The following is a 24,925-nucleotide window of genomic DNA, read 5'->3' as shown; positions in this document are numbered from 1 at the left end:
ACTTTCATCACTGAAGCCAGCCACCCTGTGACAAGTACCATAAAGTAGTTGTTTATGGTGCTATATAGTAAGAGTAACATGCTCCCCACGCCAAAGGTATCTGAATTCTGTGGGCACAGGTTAGTATATACAGGGCAATAGAGTACAATGGCATTTTAGCATCAATACAAAGAAGCCATTTTTTATTTATCTGATTGATTTGTCATACTATGTCATCCTTATTTGTTACATTTTAATTTTTAATGTAACATACTTTTTTTTAAATGATGTATGTTTCTTGTTTCTCAGCACTGGCAGCAGAGAAAGATGGCACCCCTGTTTTTAAGTTCCCCAGATGGAGAGTTAAGGGCAAGCCTAACCGGGAAGTAGTTGAAGCCTACAAATCAGTTGGAGCAGATCTAAATGTACTTCCATTCTGTACACAGTTCATCCCTATGGATGTTATTGACAGTCCTAAGCATGGATCAATTATCTACCATCCATCCATCCTTCCCCGCCACAGAGGAGCTTCAGCTATCAATTGGTGAGATGATTTATTTTTTTACCAAAAAACCCCAAAGCTATTTAGATTTCCCATATCTCTGAAAGATACACAGGCCAGATCCTCAACTGGTTTAAACTGGCATCATTCTATTGACTTTGATTGAACTGCCTTATTGAAGGTTTGGCCCAGGGTCTCAGTGTAATTTTTGCTGATTTTTTTTTTTTACCAGTTTTATTACTCAGTGTTGTACTGAGTTTGCTGCTATGAATCATGTACCTAGTATGTTTTCACTCACATAACTCTATTCAGTATATAAAAAGAAAGAGGTGAACACTTAATGAAGGAAATTGAAACAGGTTTAGATATGTGCCTTACATATCTGTGTAAGGTTTCCACATATCTGTAAACTTTTATTATATCTGTAAACAAGCCCTGCTTGTCCTTCCTTATGTCAAGGCTTCTTTCAGTTCAAACACATAGGGGTACACTTTTACTGCTGAATGAGGAGGTTTAGTAACATATCTTCCGCTGCTAATAGTAGTTAAGTAGTTAAATCCACCATAATTAGAATTCACTGAAGACTTATACCCTCTCTTATAGCACATCAGTGCTGCTGCCATATCTGCGAGGCAACTCTTCTCTTCTGTTGGACGTTCTGTTTCAGGTTGCAAGAGCCAGTAATATGACAAGCTTAGGTATTTTCGCTAGTATTTCCAGAGACCGAGAATCTCACTTCTGCAGTGCAATCACCTTCTTTGCCCACATTATAGTTTTCCAAATCCACCAACTTGCAATCATTACAGCTTTTGCTGTTGTTCTGTGAAGCTGCAAAAACTAAGGTGGGAGGCTGCCAAGGAACATTTAGATCATGCAGGAAATAATGTTGGTGATTTATATACAGCCAAATGTTTAACAGGTGTTCACTAATTTTGTGTGTCAGTTTTGAGCCACACAAGTAGAGACAATTGTGCCTAATTTCCAGCAGTGTGGAGGGCCTGTGTGTTGGGGGATTGGGACCTGTGTGGCTAACATTCTTTCAAAATTCAGGACCAGATTCTGAGATGATGTAAATTACCATAGTTCCATTGAAGGCAATAACTGGATATGATGTTCCTATTCACTTAATAGGAATAGGACTGTTGTGTAGCATTGCTGTGCTTTGTTAAACAGTTGTCATGTTCCACCCTGGAAATACATTTTAGTAGTAAGCCACCTCTGTTTCTCTTACCTACCTCTCAGATATATTGTGAAGCTTATTTAGTTAATTTTAAGTAACTGACTTGGAGATGTTCATGAAAAAGACTGTATAGAAGCACAGACATTAGTACTATTTTGTTTTGTTAGTACTGATGGTTCCAACTTGCAAATGGTATCACATCCCACTGCAGAACTTCTGTGCCATTTGTTGTACCATTTATAATTAATTTAAAATAATTTAGCACAATAAACTATGAAACAAAAATGACTGGACTGCAAAGCACAACACATAAGACATTGGCCACAGCCTTGCTTATGTCATTGTGTGTACACATCAGCAGAGTCAAGCCTGTAGCTCCTTGAAGAATAGCAATGAAGTGACTGTACTAAGAAAGCTGATTAGACTCCACACACACGCATCTCCATATTGTGCCTGTATCAGGCATATGAACTATCAAATGGACTGATATTTGTGACTATATTTATTCTAAAATATTCTATTGGCAGGACTTTAATTCAAGGAGATAAAAAAGCAGGGTTTACTATTTTCTGGGCTGATGATGGTCTGGATACTGGACCAATTCTTCTGCAACGGGAATGTGATGTAGGACGGAACGATACCGTGGATGACTTATATAATAATTTTCTTTTCCCAGAAGGCATAAAAGCTATGGTAAGTCTGCCTGTGCTGAACACAGACATTTTAAAAGGAAAAATCTGGCATAGTTAATCCTCTTGGAATTTCAACATAAATGAAATATAATTAGATACTAAAGAAATTGGAATATACTGGGCCAGATCTTCAGCTGGAGTAATTCCATTGACTTCAATGGAGCTATGCTCATTCACACCACTGGAGGCCCACAATATTTTGAGTAGGGGATAAATCCTGCTCCCTCTGAAGTCAATGAGCCAAATTCATCTCTGATGTAACTCCTTTGACTTCAATGGAGTTACACCTGCATTGAATTTGCCCTGTTTTAAACTGGACTAATCAGCAGCAAATAGTTTATAGCATCATAGAAAACAGGGACTTGGAGCTTTCAAATTAAAAAAATGAAAATTTGAGACAACATTTCTGTTAGCGCTTCCTTTGTTTTGTTATTTAAAAAAAGGTGACCATTTCCACATGTCACAGAAGGCACAAAGACAATTGTAGTTTGACAGTGTCCCCAGAGGAAATTAACTCTTCTGTACCTTGCTACTATCTGAGCACCACAGCCTGTAGATCTTTACTCACAGGAGTAATCCCATTGCAATCAGTGAGATGACGCAGGGGATTAAGGACTTGCAGGTCTGGGCTCTGTTGTTTAGCAAAATTGCCAGAACCTTATTTTACTTGTGGATCAGGAAGTCAAATTTAAACCTAAAAGTGTGGACTTTGATGTGTGTGCTGGTGCATCACACACACACACAAAACATAACAGAAAACATAATTTGTTTTTAAAAAATGCTATGTGCATGGAACAGTTGAGAAATCCCCTCCTCCTTTCCTGTTGAATATTGGCAGGGATTTACACAGGAATCTGCCAAGTAATTGCTGTTTTTGCAAAATGTTAAAAACAGAAAGGCTGAATGTAATATATAGGGTCATATTCTGCCCTCAGCTAGACCTCAGTCCTGCAAGGATTATGCAAGTGCTTAGCTTTATTCACTGTGAGTGAGTAATACTCTTGATGTGAATGGGCCTGCGGTGTGTAAAGTTAGCAAATGCACAAGTCTTTGCAGGATCAGTCCCTTACACTTCAGCAACCCTGGATTAAAAAATAAATAAGGAGCCAAGTCCTGTACCCTACATAGGAAAAACTTCTACTGACTCTAATAAGTATAACTGAGGGCAGAGCATGTGTAAACAAAGAGAAAAATTGGCCTATTGGAGCAATTAAAACTGCTTTTTTCCTGTTTAGGTAGAAGCTGTCCAGCTAATTGCTGATGGTAAAGCTCCTCAGATGCCTCAGCCTGAAGAAGGGGCAACATATGAAGGGATCCAGAAGAAAGAAAATGCAGAGGTACTGTTGTGTTAACAACACTGTGTTGCTAATAACAGTGTAGTTCCACTTTATGTTCAATGCGCCAAAAGATCTCTGGAGTATTGGTACTACTCCAGTGGAAGTCAATGAGAATTGTCGCTTTGACTTTAGCGTGTGGAGGACCATGTCCTAATTAGCAAGAACAAGTCTGGCACAAATAGAAAGTGCAGAAATATTTTATCATTCTGACTTGTTCTCTACAAGCTCTAGTCATAGAAATTATTGCTCTAAAAATAAATTAAGGGGCTAGTTGCACAAACTTGCCTGAGTATAGTTAGTGCCACACACAGTGTCTTTAAAGACAGTTTAGACAGTGTGTTGTGGTACTAAATACTCTCTCTGAACTAATTATGTGTTAACCAGGTCGGATGTGAAGTCTGGAGCATACAACTCAGGAGCAGTGTGTAGGAGATATGCGTGTAGTAAAATGCCCATCCTGCCTGAGAGAGAGAGATGAGATCTAATGGAGTGTATATACAAGCAGGAGCAAGGGTCTTCTGCATTCTAATCCCAGCTCTGATTTCTGCTCAGGCCTTGAGCAAGTTACGGAACCTCTCTGCCTCTGTTTTTATTATTATTACTCTCAAACAAATATGCTCTGTACTTCCATGTTCACTTTTGATCACATTTTAACAAAGTACCTGGATCAGGGAGTCTCAAACTCTGATCCATGAACCTTTCATGATCTGCAAAATACTTATTGGTGCTACAGAGAGAGCTAGGAGATCACATAGTATTGGTTTCTTCTCTTTGCTTTCAGTTGTTTTTACAGATGTCTAGCCTCCTCTTTGCAATAAATAAATAAATAAATAAGACTGTTCCTTGAAAGCAGCTGAAACCAAGAAGGAGAAAGATTATCTGCATAGGAGAAGGATTACAAGAGGTAACAGGAACAGGCCTTAAGGACAGGTGCCATCAGCAGGACCTGCAGCCAGAGAAGAGGCAAGAGATGCCAAGGAATTCGCAGAAGAGAGGGGGAGGAGGGAATTGAGCAGCATGGGCAAAGGAAAAGTTGGCAGAGAAGCATTTTCAGAGGAATAGGGGGAGAGAGAACAGAACTGATGGGAGGAGAAGATAAATAAAAAGCAATAGTAGACTGTGATTCCCTTTTCCGAGAACAGCGCAAACCCAAGAGCTGCTTGGTTGGTTTGTGTTCTTTCCTATCCCAGGATTTGGTTCTGCAAGTGCCAAGAGACCATATGGTCCCTCATGGCCATCACTCATGAAATTTAATCTTCTGTTGAGTCTTAGATAGAGTACTCTGCACAGTAAGGGCCTACTCCTGCTCCCATTTCAATCATTTCGAGTTTGCCATTGACTTCAGAGGGAGAGCGTTCAGACTCAAGTTACATAATTTAAAATGGATCTTGTATTTTACAAATAAATGTTACAACTACTTCTAATGACTAGTGTTCTGTTGGTATTTTAAAATATGGTGTTATTCCTCAAGGACCTAATCCATAGCCTCCTGAGACTGATGGAAAGGATCCCATTGACTTCATGGACTGTTGGATCTGGCTTCTATGAATTTGAAAGCACCTAAGGGACTTAAGAGCATAAATCTTATTGAAAGTAAATGAGACCTGTGTTCCTAAGTCACTTAGATGCACCTGAAAATCCCACCCTCCATTCTTTTCACTAATAAAAAGGGAGAGGCTTATTCAGTGATTCCTCCTCTGTATTCACAGGGTAGAATAATACTTTTTGATATATTGAAATTATTAATATCTTAAGATATTGAATCCCTTTCCTCCCAAATTTTTGGATGAATTCCACGGAGATGTAATAGATCCCTAGGCAAAGCTCTTATGCCCTGGCTTCAGCCTTTTATATTTAGCAACATAATGTGCTATCTAGGATCATCTACACAGTTGCTGTTTCTTAGTATTCTTAATATATCAGACTGCCTGGAAAAAGGCAGTTGGATTACACCCCTCCCCTCTCCCCCACCCCCCAACAAATAGCATTGGACTTTCTGCCAGAAAGAGATTTCATGCTGGGAAAATTTAATTCTCTGTCAAACAGATGGAGTTTTAAATAGGTTTTTTTAAAAAAAATATCTATATAAGGACTATAATGGGAACATATTTTATATGGTTTGTTCATGCTGGACCAGTTGTATAATAAGCTTCCTTGCTTTTTCTACCTATTTAAGCAGGGACCTTATCCAAGGCTGGGAAAGCCACCATAAATTATATAGAGTGCTATCTGTGACTCCTCCATTATTTTTGCTACAACAGTGCAAACTATTGATAACAGGAGGTGTAAAAAAACCAGCATAGCAAAGCTTTCAATCTGTAGCCTCTATAGAAAGTCTTCATATAAAATGCTGCCTACTGCCTTTTTCTGCCTAAAAAGTTATTGACTAATATTTTTGAAGAGACACATAGATCTACAGGTGGATTTCCCAAAATGATCCCAGATCTAGAAAGATAAATGGCTTGGATCATATTCTGGTTGTCCCCATACACTGCTGGACATCATGGGTACACCAGCAAAACAGGATAAGGAAGGATGGCTGAGTCCTAGCTGTTCTGATAATCCCCCCGGGGAAGATGCATATTAGACCTCTGCAACAGGCACACTGGAGGGGTGCTGCTGAGGATGCCTCAAGGAAAAACAAAAGGAGTTCTTGTGGTACCTTAGAGACTAACAAATTTATTAGTCTCTAAGGTGCCACAAGGACTCCTTTTCTTTTTACGGATACAGACTAACATGGCTGCTACTCTGAAACCTGTCAAGGAAAAATGAGCACTGTTGTTTAACTTAAATGATGCATGTAAAATTAAAATGAGTTATTAAGGAAGACTTAGAGCCGTTTAGTTTTATTTATCTATTATTGTAGAGTTATGACACTTGTTAAATTTGTGTCTGTGGTCCCAACCCTGTACTCCTCACTCAGACTCAGTTCATTGCGAGTTCTGCCTGAGTAAGGAGAGCTGGATGAGGCAATGTTTTCTTTTCTCTATTGTAAAACTGTGTTGTCATCAGCTTATAACATAGCTGTAAAATGTTCTCTGAGCTTAAACTAGAGAGACCACTGAATATCATGGGCTTGGTTCTGTAATAAATATTTTTTTAAGTCCATATCATATCCCATAGCAGCAGAAGTGCTAACATCATGCATGCATTGTGTAGGATTACAAGGGTCATAGATGGGCTGTGCTAAAGGATCCTTAATGCAGCCTGATCCATGCATGTTCCTTGCATTAAACTGGCTCATTCTTTGAATACTTTGTGTGAATCCCAGGCTGTATTAATGTTTCGCTTAATAAAGAGATGATAAAGGGTTAATACATGATTAGTGTTTTAATAAATGGTTAATCAATTGTTATAGAGTCCCACAGGTTGCTTATAACTATATGTGACTCTTTTTACTGATGTGATTGTACCCATCTCTAACACATACATACTGCTTGTGTCTTTAACATGAATATAATCTGTCATAAAAACTTTATAAAGAGGGACCCTTGCATCCTCCATGTGTGATCCTCATACTTATCATATGAATTAGAGACTTTGAAAAGGAAAGCTTGTGCAGAAGCAGTTTTGAGTAAGATTCGTAGTTTCCCAATTTACAACTCTGATGACTAGCCATCCGGAGAATGTCACTTTTCCTTTCCTTTCCTTTCCTTACCAAGACCCCTTCTAGATTCTTCAATAAACAACTGAAAGAGAGAAACAACTTGTCGCTGTTATTATTGGAAAGAAATGTTATCTTTATTTATAGCCAGATAGGAAAGAATCAGATCATGTGTCTTGATTTCCTAGATTTCTTGGGACAAGCCTGCAGAAGCTTTGCATAACTGGATCCGAGGGCATGATAAAGTACCTGGAGCTTGGACAGTGATTGATGGCCAGGTATGATATGTGAAATTTAAGTGTTTCCTTACTTTTCATACCATCTTTATTTGCTTTTGTAATAAAAGTTACAGATGAGATGCAGCCTCCTTTTGGTGATCACATGTAACTCCCGTTGATAACAATCAGAATATAGATCAAGTCACTTAATAAAATGTACCTGTGATGGGTTGTCCTCCCCGCCCCCCCCGCCCCCAGGGTGCCACTTGTAACCGGGGTACCACTGAGACCGCCTGACCCACCAGCCTGGGCTCTCTTTACACTGTATTGCTGAGGCAAAGCCAGACAAGCTCTCCTCATGCTTCAGACTGCACATAACCAGCACATATACAGGTAGGGACACAACCAGCTGCAGCTTTACACACACATGCTAAGATCAGCTAAGGAACTGCCCAGTACTCAAGTGCACATCCTGCTCTGGAGTGCAAACCCAAAATTATACCGTCTTGCACTGCACAGAGAACTGTACAGCGTAAGCTCATGAAAATCGTCCCCTCCCTCAATGTGGAGAGAGAGATGCAACAGCTTTTTGCCCCCCCCCCCTCAGTTATGAATTCCACACACCACGTTTTAGACAAAACGAAAACAAGTTTATTAAGTACAAAAGATAGATTTTAAGTGATAAGGGATAGCAATCAGATCAAAGCAGATTACCTGGTAAATAAAACAAGCACACAAACTAAGCTTAATATACTAAAGAAACTGGTTATAAGCAGCAAATTTTCACCCTAAATGTTGTTTTAGGCAGATTGCAGAGACTTGCTTGCATCTTAAAACTCCAGATATTCCTTTCACAGGCCAGACATCCTCTAGCCTGGGTTCAGTCCTTTCTTTCCCAGTTCAGTCTTAGGTGTTTACAGCAGTCATCTTGGGCAGGGAGACAGTGAAGAACAAACCACGATGATGTCACTCCCCTGCCTTAAACAGCTTTTGCATATGGCGGGAACCCTTTGTTTCCATAGTTCTGATGCCAGTCAGTGGAAAAACATTGGATTTCCAAGATGGATTCCAGTACCATGTGACTTGGTCACATGCTCCTGTAGCCATAACTCAGAGGCTGGTTGTAACACCCTCAGGAAGGCCTCTCTCTGGGTGATAAACATCTTCTAAGACCTCTTGTTTTCGCTAATGGCCCATCCAGACTGACTGCATTCTGTCGAGTGGGCATTCCCCAGGTGAAAACCCACTTGTAATTGATATAGTCAATATTCCTAACTTCAGGTACAGAAATGATACATGCATACGAATGGGATAATCGTATTCAGTAAATCATAACCTTTCCAATGATATCTCACATGCCTTATCTTGCACAAAATACATCATAATTATGCCGTACTCATAACAATATTTCTATGAAGAATATGGGGGATATAGTGTCACAGTATCAATCACCAGAAAAATCACAGCTAAGTCCAAGACGTGAGTCCATTTGATAGGGTCAGTTAGTTCAAAGAAAAAATAAAAGCATGTGTCTGAAAGGGACTGAGCTCTAGTTCAAATCCATAAGCAGAGAGGGCAGAGCCAGATAGTGCCAGATACTGTAGGAAATAGCTAGACATTACTGTTCATAATGAGAAAAGGAGTACTTGTGGCACCTTAGAGACTAACAAATTTATTTGAGCATAAGCTTTTGTGAGCTACAGCTCACTTCATCGGATGCATTCAGTGGAAAATACAGTGGGGAGATTTATATACATAGAGAACATGAAACAATGGGTGTTACCATACACACTGTAACCAGAGTGATCACTTAAGGTGAGCTATTACGGGTGGGGGGGGGGAACCTTTTGTAGTCATAATCAAGGTGGGCCATTTCCAGCAGTTGACAAGAACGACTGAGGAAAAGGGTGGGGTGGGGTGGAGAGTAAACAAGGGGAAATAGTTTTACTTTGTGTAATGAGATATGATGAGATATCACATAATGATAATGAGATACTAATGTCCCAAGGTAACACCAGAATATAATATTGCGAGCCATTGAAATACAAAATGAATTATTGTTAAAGGATTTTTGTCCTTGAACGCTGGAACCATTTACCAGAAAGAAAAGTAAATCACCGTTTATCACAAAGCTGTTCTTTTCAATTTGATAAAAGGCAATATGTCCTTGATCCAAATGTTCCTTGTTTAAAATGTTTTAAAGTCATAGAATCATAGAAACATAGGGACTTCAAGAGGTCCTCTAGTCTAGCTCCCAGCACGGAGGCAGGAGTAAGTATATCGAGACCAGATCAAAGTTACTTTAATGGCTGCATGATAGTTGCTTAGCTACCAAACCAGCCTTTGGTTGGCTCTCCCTATGGGCTGGATTCTAATCCTACAGTCCAGCCCGAGTAAGAGGCAGCAGATAGCTGCACTACCCTAGGAGCAGGGCAGGAATCAGATTGTGACTTTGATAGTCACAGCCTGGTCCTGGTTCCTCCTTGCTCAGGATTGGGGAAGTCCTCTGCACCAGTCCATTTGCTAGCTCAGATTGCTTCCCTTTCTGCAGTAGCTTCCTTGTGCTCACTGGTACTCTGGGACCAGAGCCAAAACTCTGGCCCACCCATTTCTTATCGACCAGGATGAGTCAAGGTTGGGGGCGGAGTAGCAGCCTGCTGGCAGCTACTGTCCCTCCCCTACAGGTTCTGGTGATGTAGGTAACCTGTCTAGGGGAGTAAGGAGGGCTCCTTGTGCCCTCTTTGGCCCCTGCACAGGTCCACAGCAGAGCTCACAGTTGAGTCCTAGTAAATAACGTTAGGAGATTTTCCAAGCATACTCAATTTAGTCATTATAATTATTATTTAATATTTATATTACCATATTGCTCACAAGCCCTAATCAGGATCTGTGCCGCACTGTGGTAAGCACTATGTAAACACTGAGATGGATACTGTGTTTGCCTCCCAAAGCTTCCAGTGTAAGAAGACAAGAAACAAGGGCCTGGCCTGGTGTTACGTAGCTGTCACTCACAGGATTTTCCTGGGCTTGCATTTGGACAAAGAGTTGCATATGGTGGGTTGTGAAGCTCCACAGATAATATAGTCACACAATTTTTGCAGTTTACAAGTAAAGGGAACAAAAGGCCTGTCCCCCATTAACAGCCGGAAAACAGTGTCATTGCATTTTCAGCATGTTGAGAGAGATTTAGAGCCTATGCATCTGTCATTCATTTTGTTTTGTAGATGGTTACTTTCTATGGATCATCATTACTTGATGGGCCAGTGCCTCCTGGACAACCGTTGGCAATAAAAGGCACCACAAAATCTGGGCTTATAACCAAAAATGGCCTAGTTCTTTTTGGTAATGATGGAAAGATGGTAAGTGTTCAACAAGATAAATAGTGTAGCAGGGGCGCCGGGGGACATGGGTAAGGGAGGTGAAAAACTGTATGGACTGATCAACATTAGGAGAAAATGTAAACTGTATGGAAATTTCATGCCATTCAAATCCAAATGTAATCTTTGCAGTGCTAGTGATAGCAGCCAGGTAATCAGCCATGAACATGTCAATCTTCTGTTATTTCATGAAGAGTGCTAAATGCTATTCTGTTCTTTATCTTAGGTGTTGTCAGGATCCTGGGTGAAGGTAGGCAGGACTAGTGGTGGGAGCTTGGGATCCCAGAACTGAAAGCAGGGTTCAGAGCCAGGATCAGGGTTAAGAATCAAGCTAAGGGTTAAGTCAGAGTTATGAGCAAAGCTGAGGGTCAGAGACAGAGTCAGGAATCTGGCCGATACTGGGTCCGTGTCAGAGTTCCAGGGGTCGATCAGGAGTCAGAATTGAAGTCAGAGCTGAGATCAGAACCAGGAGCTCACTAACAGAGAAGCAGGGTAGTCATGATAAGTAGCTAAGGATTCTCATTGTTGCCTGGGCACTTGCTGGTACGCCCCATGGACTTATACAGGGACAAGGTGCCAATCAGGGATTGCTAAAACCAGTGTCAGTCAGAACACTCGGGGTAGAACTTCCCGCGAACCTCAGCAGATTGTTTGCAGGGAGTAACTAGGTTCCAAATGCCACCAGGTGGCAGCGTGGGGATGGTGGTTGTCCAGTAACCTTGCAGGTCTGTGTTCATGTCCCACTGATCCTTACAGGCATTTCCCTACCCCCCATCATATTTTAATTTCTATGATCTGTTAAATTGTACCTGTATTTACTATAGTTTGTGGTGAAGAAAATATTTAAAGATATCTTTATCACAGATTTGAGATTTCCTACCAGACACTTACTCATTTCATTATTATTTGAATTAACACATTAATTTCTCCTTAGTACGTTTTACAGCCTTTCCATCAACTTAAATCATATCCCCTCTTTTTCAGTTGTTGGTGAGAAATCTACAATTTGAAGATGGAAAAATGATCCCTGCATCTAAATACTTTTCATCTGATGAGATGTCTGTCATAGAACTTACAGAAGAGGAGAAAAAGATGGCGGAAGATATCAAGGTAATTCTGTAAACTAGTTCAGCAGGATATTAGTTTACTGAAAAGCATTAAAGATGTCTAGGTACAGACATGATATAACTTTTATTTAAAGGTGCAAGTTATTTCTTAACAAAATATATACAAAAGTACAAGAATGAATGTTAAACTATTGAAATTAGTTCAGATGTGTTTGGAGATCAGGGTAGGCGTTCACAAATGTATATGTCCTAGAAACTTTTTCTTTAGATATAAGTGATTGATTCTAAAGACCAGGTCGAGAAGAGAATGGTTTTGGATTATATGCTATGAGTGAGGCAGACACACTTCAAAGCAGAGTCAGAGAACCAGCATGACCTCTCCCTCAACAATGGGGTCTTCAAACACCAAACAAACTGGAGAAGCTGGCATCATTTTTTTCATGGAAACATTCAGCAGCAAGATTTGATCCTATTTCTAAAACAGAATCTGCGGGCTTGTCTACACTGCCCTGCAGTTCGGACTCTGGGGCCGTGAAGATCATTGCGCATGAAAGTGCTGTGTTGGACTCCCCTGTGGGGATGCTGCGGGTTCATACTCAAGGGTTCCTGTAATGGAATGCTACACTGTATTATACTGTTCAGTGTATATAGTGCACCATGTGTGACATCCCATATTTAACCTCAGCCATACGTGGCAGAACATTAAAGGATCTTACGGAAGACACATCTCTTGTGTCTCTCTCTGAGATGAAAGCCCTGTAGTCAGTCTTTATCTGATACAGAAGTCTGACCTGTACATGGCTGCATAGTGTAGACATAGCCTAAGAAACAATATTTCTTAGAGGTGTGAATTGCCCTATTTGACTCAGTGGAGACAACTTGAAACTGATTTGTAACAATTTAAATGTGCACATTCGCAGCAATTACACCGCCATTTTAACAGAAATATCCATCTAGAGTATTTATTCTATAGTACTACCTCCCAGCCCTTCCCTAGTGCCCAAAGTCCCTGTTGTACATGCCCAACTACCAAATCCTCCAGTCCTCCTCAGCCCGCCCTCTTCACACCTCATGGGATCAGATCCTATACATCTTAAGTGGCGGTGTTACTTGGAAGATTAAGGTTATAATAAAGATAGGCAAGAAAACTGTTGGTATTGCACTGTATTTTGCTGCATTGTTATACAATGTAATATTAGGGAAAATAATTTTTATGCACAACAGGAATATTTTTATAGTACTACTACTAATAATGGAACGTTATGCTGGAAGGTGCTAATGGCTGTCAGGTGGGTCTTTGAGCTTTATACAATTGCAGATCTGGTTGAAGCCGATGGGTGTGCTAACCACCCTTCTTTCAGGCTAGGGGGAAGGAGCAGTTAAACCCATTTTATGTAACAATTGCTGGAAATAATGGGAGACTACCGCCCAAGATAACTGGCCACATAGCAAAATCTGAGCAGTTCCCTGGGCTTGATGGCAAATGCACAGCCTAAAAGGGATTGCTTGGCAAGCTGTGTGCGTGTGAAAACGAGAAAGCCACCAGGAAGCAAGAGAATGAAGCATGGCCCTGAGAGGGAGCAGAGGGACAGAGCTCCTTGGGGCACAGGACTTTCTGCAGAGGCAGGCTTGGAAAATGTGAGCAAAGAAACTGCCTGCTGCTATTTGTTCCTACCGTGTTTGGGGAACCAGGACTTTGTGTACATGCTCTGTAAACGGGTGGCGATTGGGGAGGGCATGAGGGGCATTGCCCCCCCAAACTAGAGGCAACACATGGGGGAGGACGTGGAGTCATTTCTGCCTTCTATTTAGCACAGAGGTTTTCAAACTGGGTGGCCCGCTGCCCTAAGGAGATGTGCCCCACAGTTTGAAAACGGTCACCACCTGCCAGGAGCTAGCAGATCGGAAGCTGGTGGGAGCTGCCCAGCCCGCAGCTCTCTTCCCTGTGGAAGCTGGATGCTGGCTGGGAATGGGCGTCCCGGCAGTTCTCCAGCAGCTGATGCCCTATGTGCCAGTGCTCTCCTGCCCCCAACCCAGGTGCCTGTGCACTCTCCCACAACCTGGCAGCTGGGGCATATGTTCCTCCCTGGACTGGATGTCTCTGCTGGGACCTGTGGTAGCTGGAAGGTGGGGAGACGAGAGCTGTCTGTTCCTACTTGCCTCCTAACAGCCAGCCTGATCTCCAGCCCCTCTTCAGGCTTTCGCTCTCACCTCCGTCCCCAATGCATGCATGCAGGGGTGGAAGCATAACCAGGTTCCACTCTCACCTTCATGAGATATTGTGGGAGAGGAAACATATATCAGCACCCCCAATGTTTCCATGGCCCGCAACCTCATTCTGCTGCCCCTGATTGCAACAAAGAAATAGCTCGTACTCAGACAACGAATAACATCAGTTCCCCAAATCAAAACAAACCTGCAAAGCCCTGCATGCTGGCTAACTGCTCAGGCCAAAGGGTCAACAGTAGTTTCACCTGCCACACTAAAAAAAAAATGCAAACTGTATACATGCAAATCATTAGCATGGTGGTTACAGCAAAAATGCTCATTTGCTTTTCTGGCTTCCTCTTTTATTATCCCTAGAAGTAATTGATTTTAAAGAAGCCGTTATGTTTAAAAATATACACACAGACCTAGGTTAGTGTCAGTGAACTGATGTTTTATGCCATTAGAGGGGTTTGTTTGTATTAATGCCTCATTTATTTTCTATACTTTTTAGTCCATTTGGAAGGGAATTTTGAGCAATGTTGCTCTAATTGAGGATTCTACAGACTTCTTCAAATCTGGAGCATCCTCGATGCATGTTGTCAGGTAACTTTTTTATATTTTAAATAGCCATGTTTCGAAGCGATAAATGATAGTTGTGACCTTGTTATGGTTCTCACGATATCTGTGATTTTTCCCTTTCCCCACTCTTCCTCAATCAGAATCACAAAACAGTAAAGAGAAAATGATTTTAAATGCATTTTTTCACCACACTAACCACTTCCTTTTCCTACTTCCAGAAACCTAGTAAGGTGATCCCAGTGCCACATCAGATCCTTCACCGACCAAAGTCAGTGCAAGATTGGGCCCTTGCCCTGCTTACTCAAGCAATACTCCCGACTCTCATGACATTGTCCTCAATTGGAGTTTTGCCTGAATAACAAGGGCAGGATTAGCCCCGAAACTAAGGGAGTACCATGGCAGATATTTGTAGAGCTCTGACACAACTAGTCCAAATCCGGGGGTCCAATTCTGCAGCTGTGTACCGAACTTCCATTCAGATCAGTGGGGATATGCGCAAGGAGGGTTGAGCCCACTATTCCCAAATGCAGAGAGGTCACCATGCTGTGTCAGGTCACATCAGTGAGCATCGCTCCTTTCTTTACCCCAAATGTCCACAGCCATCACATGAGAAGCCCTTGAGAGTTTTACCAAAATCATTGCTATTAATAATCCACCAAATATGACATGATTCACAACTCCTGAGCTGCACTAAATAGAGTGAACAATACTTGCATGAGGTAACAGTGCTGGGAGCTAGCCAGTAGGCTGATTTCTCTGGCACTAATTTGTTTCCCCAGAGAGGTCTGAATGGGGAATGGAATGGAATCTGCTAATCAGACTGGGTCAGCTAATGGATTAATTAGCCCATCATCTGAGGAGTGATTAAAAAGGCACAGGAAGGAAGTGCAAGGGGAGAGGAGCAGGGCTGAGTCCAAGTCCAAACTTTGAGAGCTCTCAAGGAAGGGAGACGACTTCTCCTCTCAGACCCCCGGGGACAGGGCTGATCATACAAGGGACACTGCAAATAGCATTGTTGCACAGAACTATAAAGGGGTTGGCACAGGAATCTGAACTAAACTGCACTGTGTGGATAACTAACTGGTGAAGTCTGAGCAGTTTCTGTGAAGCTAGAAGGCAGGAGCGGAGCGCACGCTGTTACATGGGACACAATGTTCATCATTTGCCATTTATTCCTAAAATGTTACCTCAGAGTATTTCAAAGCCATTGGGCCAAATTCTGCCCCTAATAACACCTCCACAATTGCTGTGTATAACTGAGGACCCCATATAGCCCAATGGCTAGCAGTAATACAGTACAGCTACAGAGTAATAGCATGCACACAAAAAAGCCAACACATTGCACACAACCAACCAAAACCCTACTCAAAATAATTGACTGTCTCAACAATACTTTAGTGTAAAGATCAACTTACTATTTCTCTGCAATTTTCAGAATGATTGAAGAGATCAAACAAAAATATGGTGGACTTCAGCTGCAAAATGAAGATGTGTATATGGCCACTAAGTTTGCAGACTTTATTCAGATGGCTGTGAGGAAACTGAGGGGAGAGGACGAAGAAGAAGAATTAGTCATAGATTATGTAAGCCTTTTTTGGTTTTACTGACATTTTACCCGCTTTCTTTGATGGAGTGTTGGTTTCGTTTCTGTAGTTTGCATTTATTTGTGACTGGGGATGGAGGTGAAATTTGGTGAATTCCATTGCTCATGAAACTGGGAGATCAATAGCAGTGAATGGATTCATGCGTATTGCACATGTAGGTATTGTAAACTTCCTTAGAGTGCCTTGCTCATGTATCTCAGTCATCATGCCCACAAAAAATCTGCTTTTCTGAGGAAAACAGCAACAGACTCTCCTCCAAGGAACCCTAGCATGGGGCGGAGGGGGATATGATAGACATACATAAAATCATGACCAGTGTGGAGAAAATAAATAAGGAAGTATTATTTACTCCTTCTCCTAATACAAGAATTACAGGGCATGCAATGAAATTAATAGGCAGCAGGTTTAAAACAGACAAAAGGAAGTATTTCTTCACACAATGCACAGTCTACCTATGGAATTCTTTGCTAGAAGATGTTGTGAAGGCCGAGCCTATAACAGGGTTCAAAAAAGAAATAGATAAATTCATGGAGGGTAGGCCCATCAATGGCTGTTAGCCAGGATAGGCAGGGATATAAAACCAAATCAAGCTACAATCTTTGCATAAGCAGCTTCTTCACTTACATCAAGCTATGAGCATCTCCAGTCACTCAGGCAGGAGGATCGACCACTTACAGAATCAGAGAGTGCTTATCACTTTGTCCCCAAAGAGATGGATAACAAAGGAGTCCCCTTTGTTCCCTTTCATAGTCCAGAAAACTTTTGAAATGTATTCTTTGAAAAGTAAACCAAGACAAAGTTCCTCTCCCCTGCTGCTTGTTCTTTGGGCACCAAGCTCTTTCTTCATCCTCTTGTCAATTTGCTTTCTCAGTTGACTTGATCACTTTCTTTACCTTAGATGCAACTGTACTTTCATTGTCCTTTGCTTGTGATTAAGCCATGCTATTTTCTCATAACTAGAGCCATGCAGACAGGTAAATCTATATTCCTTTGTTAAGGGCAGGCTTGTTTATCAGCTGCCTCCAAAACATATTACAAGAACTTATTTCCCGCACACATACATAAGCCTTTATGAACAACTTGTACATACATCATGCAACAATATTCGTGACCGGCATGTCACCCGTTTTCATATGATACCTTACAGGTCCCTGCTTGGCTAAATATTCTGCCAACATTGTGTTGGATGAGCCCTTTACTAACTGACATAAAGGAGCTCTTAGAGTCACAGTAACTTTAAACACATAAGTAGGGCTGTTGACTTCAGTTGGATTATAAACCTACTTAGTCACAAACCTATTTTAATACCTTGCTGTATTGAGGCCCTAATGATGATTTGATCCTGGATATCCACTAGTAAAACCATACAGATTAATTAATCCATTTAATAATTTAGGCTCGTCTCCTCAGAGGAAGTACAATTCCTATTTAGTTTTGCCTTAGCGATGGATACTGACAGCCATATATGCTGTATTGCCAACCCCAAATGTTCAAAAATTATGAGTCAGGCTCACAAAAAATCATGAAAAGAAAAGGAGGACTTTTGGCACCTTAGAGACTAACCAATTTATTTGAGCATAAGCTTTCGTGAGCTAGAGCTCACTTCATCGGATCCTCCTTTTCTTTTTGCGGATACAGACTAACACCGCTGCTACTCTGAAACCTGTCAAAAATCATGAGATTGGCTTTAAAATCATGAGATTAAGTAACAATAATAGATTTGGGGTTCTTTTTATTTGCTTTCTGCTTTTTCAGCCTTTAGGGTGCACCGAGCTCACATTTTGAAGCCTTCTCCATAGCCACAAGAGCTAGAATTTTTTTTTTTTTTTTTTTTTTTAAGAATGAAGGCTGAAATCATCACATATCCACTTGACTCCAAGAGCTGGTGCTTGAAGGAAAACAGTAATGGTCATGAGACTCACGACAAAATCATGAGAGTTTGCAGTGATGTAAGACACATTGAAATGTTGTGTTTCTTTCACTGCTAGGTTTCAAAAAATGTTAACAATATGAATGTGAAGATGCCTTACCAGTGTTTTATAAATGGACAGTTTATGAATGCTGAAGAGGGAAAAACATATGACACTATAAACCCAACAGATGGATCAGTGAGTAATTTCTGCATATGATAAATACTGACTTATTCTGAATACTACATTTCTGGATAAATAATCTGAAACATTAAAAGGATATTGCCAAGTTGAAAATCATGTAGTGCATTTAAAAAGAATCCTTTACTATTTTACAATCTAAACTTTAAAAAATTTCTTCAACTTTTAGTTATCTTGAAATGTTAATAATTTAATCTAATTTACTTTTCAGTTTTTATGCTTTTTATTCGCTTTTTGCATCTTAGGCAACATAGTGAAAACTGGCTGATTAATTTCACTATGTTTATAATCTGTTTTAAGTCAGTTTCACTAGCAGGTTCTCATACTTTGCAGACAGAACAGGGGGATACTTATTTGTTCTTTTAAAAAATGTTTCCACTGGGATTTTTGTTAGTGTCTTGAGCACATTTCTCTTGGTCAGAAGTTTTGTAAAAGCTTATTTTTACAAATCCTACAGTTTAGGGGAAATTTGTCTTGAAAGTGTCCTTTTAAATCACTTTTTAAAATGACTTCTCAATATACATATTTTTTTTCCAAAAAGTACCAAATCTTGGCTGAGCAACTGTTAACTGAAAAGTTATAAATAACAGCCCTGATTATGATCTCATATATGCCACTGTAAATCAGGAAAAAAGAAAAGGAGTACTTGTGGCACCTTAGAGACAAATTTATTTGAGCATAAGCTTTCGTGAGCTACAGCATGCTGTAGCTCACGAAAGCTTATGCTCAAATAAATTTGTTAGTCTCTAAGGTGCCACAAGTACTCCTTTTCTTTTTGCGAATACAGACTAACACGGCTGCTACTCTGAAACCTGTAAATCAGGAGTAACTGAATTCTACTTAAGTCAATGGAGCTAGTTATACCATTATTAATGAGGCCAGAATCAAGTACAGCCTGAGCAGTTTGGTATTCTCTTAAGGCATCTTAAATATAAGTGTCCATCTATGGTGATACATGTAACAAATACACCATTCCAGGGAGGCAATATCCAGATGGTATTCTAGAATTTTTAGGCATTCTATTGTCGTGCCGGACACTAAGCTTTTCACTTCTTCATTGTCACATCAGTAAGTTCATGTGATCTTTGAAGAAATAAAATAAGGCATGAGGGTGTGCTCTGCTGTTAGCAGAGTTTGAGGAAAGAGGGATCCAGAATTCTGGCTGTTCACACAGTCCTCCGAATTCCACCACCATCAGTGGTGTCTGAGCTTTTCTGAACCTGATTGACCCATACATAATTGGTAGCCATTAGAAAATTAAATGTTTGTTTATATTTAAATTTTAAAAAAAAGAGAGAAAGGAAGTATTGCATGTAACACCACTTTAAATGTGAGCTAACACTTAGCTGTCTTGTGACAGATAATAGCAAAGGTGTCTTATGCTTCAGTGACTGATGTTGACAAGGCAGTAGCAGCAGCAAAAGATGCATTTGAAAATGGTGAATGGGCAAGAATGAATGCAAGGGAAAGAGGGAGATTAATGTACAGGTATGTAAGGGGTGTTGCTATATTTGCTCATGGTTCTTAACTTTATTTTACTTCCTCTGAAAAATCCATCTGAATCTGATGGACGTTCCTTGTCCTAGGGTTAGAGTGGCCACGTTTCAGAATTGCGGGGGCGGGGTTAGGGGCTCTGGGATATGGTTACTTTGACTTGGTCTCTGTATTGCAGTGTGGATGTCAGAGCATTTTTAAGTCAATGAAAAAACTCCCATTGACTTTATTGGGTGTTTGGCCCTTATTTAGATTAACAAATAGCCAAAGGTCCCAATCCTGAAGTCAATGGAAATTTTGCCTGAGTTGCAGTATTTTGCAGTCCCACGTCATGTTTGTAAGTTAGGTATAGTTGGAGGTGTCGTTTCCCAGTGTTGTTATTTTTGATTCTCACTTGTGTTTTAATTAAAAGACTTGCTGACCTGATGGAAGAACACCAAGAGGAATTAGCAACAATTGAGGCCATTGACTCAGGAGCTGTCTACACTTTAGCTTTGAAGACCCATGTAGGAATGTCTGTGCAAACATTCAGATACTTTGCTGGATGGTGTGACAAAATTCAGGCAAGCTAATATTTGTCAGCAGTTACCCAAAGTCAGAAACAAATTACAATGCTTCTGTATACTTATTCTTTACTGGTACTGCCTTTTGCTTGTACAGCCCAGAAGAACAACTTTAACACAGGGAAATGAGGCATTCAAAATTGTGGGTGACAGAATTAGAATTTTACCTAGTAAGAGTCTTCCTGGAAACATGATAGGAGCATATTATGCTTCCTATTGGGGAAAAAGGGATTTAGAGTCTAACTCGTGATGCCAGATAAGCTGGTTGAGAATGTGAAGTGCTATAGAGGAGATGTACCTCCTATTCTTGGTAGAAGGTTATACAGCAGCAATATTCCAGCATCTTTCTCTCTCTGGCATCCCATTAACAGAACAAATCTGGCTGTGAAGCCTTCCATGATGGCAGTGATTTTTCTGAAACAAACATGGTTAGATAATTGGTGCATTTTAGTTTTCCTTTCTAGATATATACTCTTTAATCCGTTGTCTTTCTTTTAGGGGTCTACAATCCCGATTAGCCAAGCACGCCCAAACCATAACCTAACATTCACTAAGAAGGAACCCATAGGGTAAGGCTGTTGTCTTCTTCTTAATGACTGCAGACTAGTTTTAACTTTGACAAATAGAAAATCCTTTCAAAATCTGTTATGAAAATGTAACTTTTTTCATATTTTTCCCAATCTTAAGAGTCTGTGCAATTGTTATCCCCTGGAATTACCCACTGATGATGCTTGCATGGAAGAGCGCAGCATGCTTGGCTGCAGGCAACACGTTAGTTCTCAAACCAGCACAGGTAAAATCAAAAGGGAAAATGCAAATTATGGGTGTCATCCTCCAGTCCCTACTCAGGCAAAGCTTCCATTCACTCCATCCATTGACTGACCTGTTGCATGCTGTAAAAAAACATGTAAAGCAGTAGCTATTCCCACACTGATACAAAGGCACTCATTGTCTTCACTAGAACTCTTGGCATCCTCAAATTAGAGAATACATTAAATCTTTCTGTTTGTCTGTTGATGTCTTTGCTGTGTGGAGCTATGGTTAGGGAAGAGGGGGATGCATGTGTACTCAGAATATAATTAATCTTGGACGTGAACAAAATGCACTCCTTTTTCTAAGGGAATGTCACTTTGTCAGCTTTGTAAAAATATGAACTAATGTAAGATTCATATTGCAATAGGCTAAAACATATTGCACATTAAATACTTCACGATATATTTATCTAAAATAGCAGACCTAATCTGACTATTGTGTACATGCTTAGGTGACTCCTTTGACTGCCTTAAAGTTTGCAGAGCTCTCAGCTAAAGCAGGATTTCCCAAAGGCGTTATAAATATTCTGCCTGGTTCAGGTAAAGCATTGACCTAATTATTTTTCTGTACAAAATATAGTTCGGTATGTACTGTACTTGAGAACAGTTAAGTAAAGGACTGAGGTGAGGTGAAGTTGTTGGTGATCTAGCTTTTCACCTCTGCAGACCAGTCAGGTGAAAACTGTGCGGAGTGGACTTCTCCTCCTCCTTAGTGGATCTTTGTTCACATTACAAAACTGATCCATCATTGCACATGTATTCTCTGAGCTGAATGGGGAATGACTGTGGTACTAGCCAGGGCTGTTTACCCCTCATCTACACATTCCTAATTCAAACAAAAAATACATAAATCTTCAAAGAACCGTTTATAATACAGAGAAACATAATGCTATTGATTATAGGACTCCTCTTATTCTCCAAAGCTTGTTGCCAATAGGAAATATTATTTGAATAAGATTGTGAGAAATCTAGTTAGCTAAGTGTGACAGATTAGTCGGTGGAGACAATTTAACATTACATCAGCTAATTCACCTCCTCACAATCATGCTTAGACATAAGATTTCCTAGTGAAGACAAGCCCCAAGATAACTGTGGGGCTGATTTAATGAAACACTACATATGTCAGCTGATCCGAGTTTAAAATATAAACTGGGTTATTCTCTCAGCAGTCCAAGTATCAGAGATGAAGTTCTCAACTCCATTGGTGAAGAGAGGGATTTGTGCCGTTGTGGTTTTAGTTTTATTAATCTGAGGTGTTAATAGTAACATAAGTAAGGATACTTCTTTTTTAAATTAGATGCTATTTAACCTGACAGGCCTACTGGACTATTAGAATGTTAAGAATTGTATGTACATTTTCCAATTAGTTGTTTCCCATATCGCATGATAATACAGGTGGTTTAGTGGGACAGCACTTGTCTGAGCACCCAGATATCCGCAAACTTGGATTTACTGGTTCAACTCTTATTGGTAAACAGATCATGAAGAGGTATTGTATTCATTATATTCAGAAGATGTTTTAGATCTTTTTTTATACTGTAGATTAATCAATGTTTGTTTACTGCATTGATGTGCAAACTACATCTTGCACATAACATTAAAATGACATAAAGACTGTGGATTGGAATATATTTAGTCATTTGTCTTCATTAAAAGGTGGAAATATCATTTGCTATTAAGTCCAACTGTCCAAAAACAAAAATAGATATATGCTATACATTTTCACTAGTTGATCTTAGGGAAAATAATTTCATTACTAAAAGATGTCTGAATGTTAATTTTACACACCGTATATACTCGTTCATAAACAGAATTTTTTTAGTAAAAAAAAGGAAGCATCAGAGAAGGGGGGTCAGCTTATGAACGGGTATAGAGAGGGGGGAGTGGTGGGACACAGCCCCCTCCCCCTGCAACACAGCCAGCAGAGCCAGAAGGGAAGAGGTGGGGCCAGAGTCTCTCCTCTTCTGGCCACGCTGCTCTCCCCTAAGCCTCTGAAGCAGCTACAGCTCCAGGGTTGGCAGGCTGTGGCCGTGCTGCCTGGCCTGCCGGAGCAGCTAGGGCCAGGCCAGAGACATCCTCCCCTGGCCCACCCCACCTAAGGTGGGAAGGGATGGGATGGGGAGAGTGTGGGGGTCCCGGGCTAGGGGTGGGGCGGAATGGGGTTACATGGGGAAGGGTCATGTGGGGAGGTCCCGAGTTAGGGATGGGGTCATGTGGGAGGTGGTCACAGGGGTTACTTCCCTGACCTCCAGTTTCTCCCCCCCTCAAAAAAAATTTCCCCACCAGTTGCTGTCCCGGCCCATTAAGGTAAGCCACTGGCAGGCCAGGACACTTTGTTTACTTAGGTTTACCTCTGTGCCTGCGGATGCTTGAGGTAAACAAACCGTCTCAGCCCACCAGCGGCTTATCCTGATGGCCTGGGAGCCAAAGTTTGCCGACCCCTGAATTATAGGGTCGGCTTATGAATGGGTCATAAAATTTGCCATTTTTACTTATCCATCTTGGGGGGGTGGGCTTATAAACGAACCGGCTTATGATCGAGTATATACAGTAATTATTTACAACTTTCCATAGCTGTGCAGTCAGTAATCTGAAGAAAGTCTCCCTTGAACTTGGTGGTAAATCCCCACTGATCATTTTTGAGGACTGTGAACTTGACAAAGCTGTGAGAATGGTAAGGTTACTTCAAAGTAAAACATGTTCAAAACCTTGTAAGTGCATCTTATTAAGAAGCAATGTTCTAATTCCCTTTCTCACATGCACCCCTCCTCAAGGCTTGCTAAAACACGCAAGAGAATAGCCACACTTTAAGCCTCATACAGTATGTTGAAGCAGGGCTCCCCTTCTCTAGGCTGTATGCCAACACAGTTTAAACTTTCGGGGCTTATTCAAAAAGACATGGATGTTCTCCAAAAAAAAAAAAAATTAAAAAAGAGTAAAGGTGGAAAGTGTGTTTCCATGGAGTCATGTTAACACTGCAAAAAAATTTATTTTACAAAAAATTGACTCTTAAAACCCCTCCAAATGCTAAAAAAAAGTCTGGAAATTAAGTCGAGATTCAGTCAGTTCCGCGCTGCCATGTAATCCTTAATGACTCACTATCACCCACATGCGTAACCTATACTTCCCATCCAACCTTAACATCTGTCTTCTAAAATTTGCAAAAATATATGCATAGAGGAAAATTAGTAGATTATAAGATCCTATTTCCTATTGAAGGGATCTATTTCCAATGTAACCCTAGCATATACTACATCACTCATTACAAAAAGACTTAGTTGCTGCATGATATAGTTAGTTTAGGCCCTAATCCTACAGTTATGTCTGCTATTGTGAACCCCCGTACCTAGATAGAGCCCCGTTGAACTCAAACAACTTTGTGCTATTGCATGAAATACAAAACAGTGAAGCTGACTCTCCAATCCATTTTTTATTGTCCAGGAAGAGTTAAATGGGAGGGAGGGGAGGAGAACAGCATGCACTATGAAAAGCAAATTGAATTTTGAAAATCTCTTTATGGTTTGATCATCTGAGATAGTGCGAGAGCCAGTCAGAGAATGGAAACAAATTTTTTCATGAAAGTATTTTTTCCCATTAA

General features: G+C 40.5%; 1 protein-coding gene across 4 annotated transcripts in view; it reads left to right on the top strand.

The window, feature by feature from the left end:
- The window catches only part of ALDH1L2 (aldehyde dehydrogenase 1 family member L2), a 52,868-nt gene that overhangs the window by 16,908 nt on the left and 11,035 nt on the right, over window positions 1-24,925 (top strand). For all 4 annotated transcript variants that reach the window (XM_037879930.2, XM_043542092.1, XM_037879937.2 and 1 more), the window contains 16 exons: window positions 289-523; window positions 2,189-2,354; window positions 3,589-3,690; window positions 7,483-7,572; window positions 10,737-10,871; window positions 11,874-11,999; window positions 14,676-14,767; window positions 16,179-16,326; window positions 18,336-18,455; window positions 19,819-19,946; window positions 20,365-20,515; window positions 21,014-21,084; window positions 21,203-21,308; window positions 21,780-21,867; window positions 22,723-22,816; window positions 23,902-24,001. In XM_037879930.2, coding sequence (XP_037735858.1) covers window positions 289-523; window positions 2,189-2,354; window positions 3,589-3,690; window positions 7,483-7,572; window positions 10,737-10,871; window positions 11,874-11,999; window positions 14,676-14,767; window positions 16,179-16,326; window positions 18,336-18,455; window positions 19,819-19,946; window positions 20,365-20,515; window positions 21,014-21,084; window positions 21,203-21,308; window positions 21,780-21,867; window positions 22,723-22,816; window positions 23,902-24,001 — 1,952 coding nt within the window. The remainder of the gene's footprint in view (window positions 1-288; window positions 524-2,188; window positions 2,355-3,588; window positions 3,691-7,482; window positions 7,573-10,736; window positions 10,872-11,873; window positions 12,000-14,675; window positions 14,768-16,178; window positions 16,327-18,335; window positions 18,456-19,818; window positions 19,947-20,364; window positions 20,516-21,013; window positions 21,085-21,202; window positions 21,309-21,779; window positions 21,868-22,722; window positions 22,817-23,901; window positions 24,002-24,925) is intronic.

Source organism: Chelonia mydas, chromosome 1, assembly GCF_015237465.2.
Source record: "Chelonia mydas isolate rCheMyd1 chromosome 1, rCheMyd1.pri.v2, whole genome shotgun sequence".
NCBI classification, from domain to species: domain Eukaryota; kingdom Metazoa; phylum Chordata; order Testudines; family Cheloniidae; genus Chelonia; species Chelonia mydas.
Note: the sequence above shows the minus strand (reverse complement) of the source record. Positions and strands in the feature narration are given on the sequence as shown.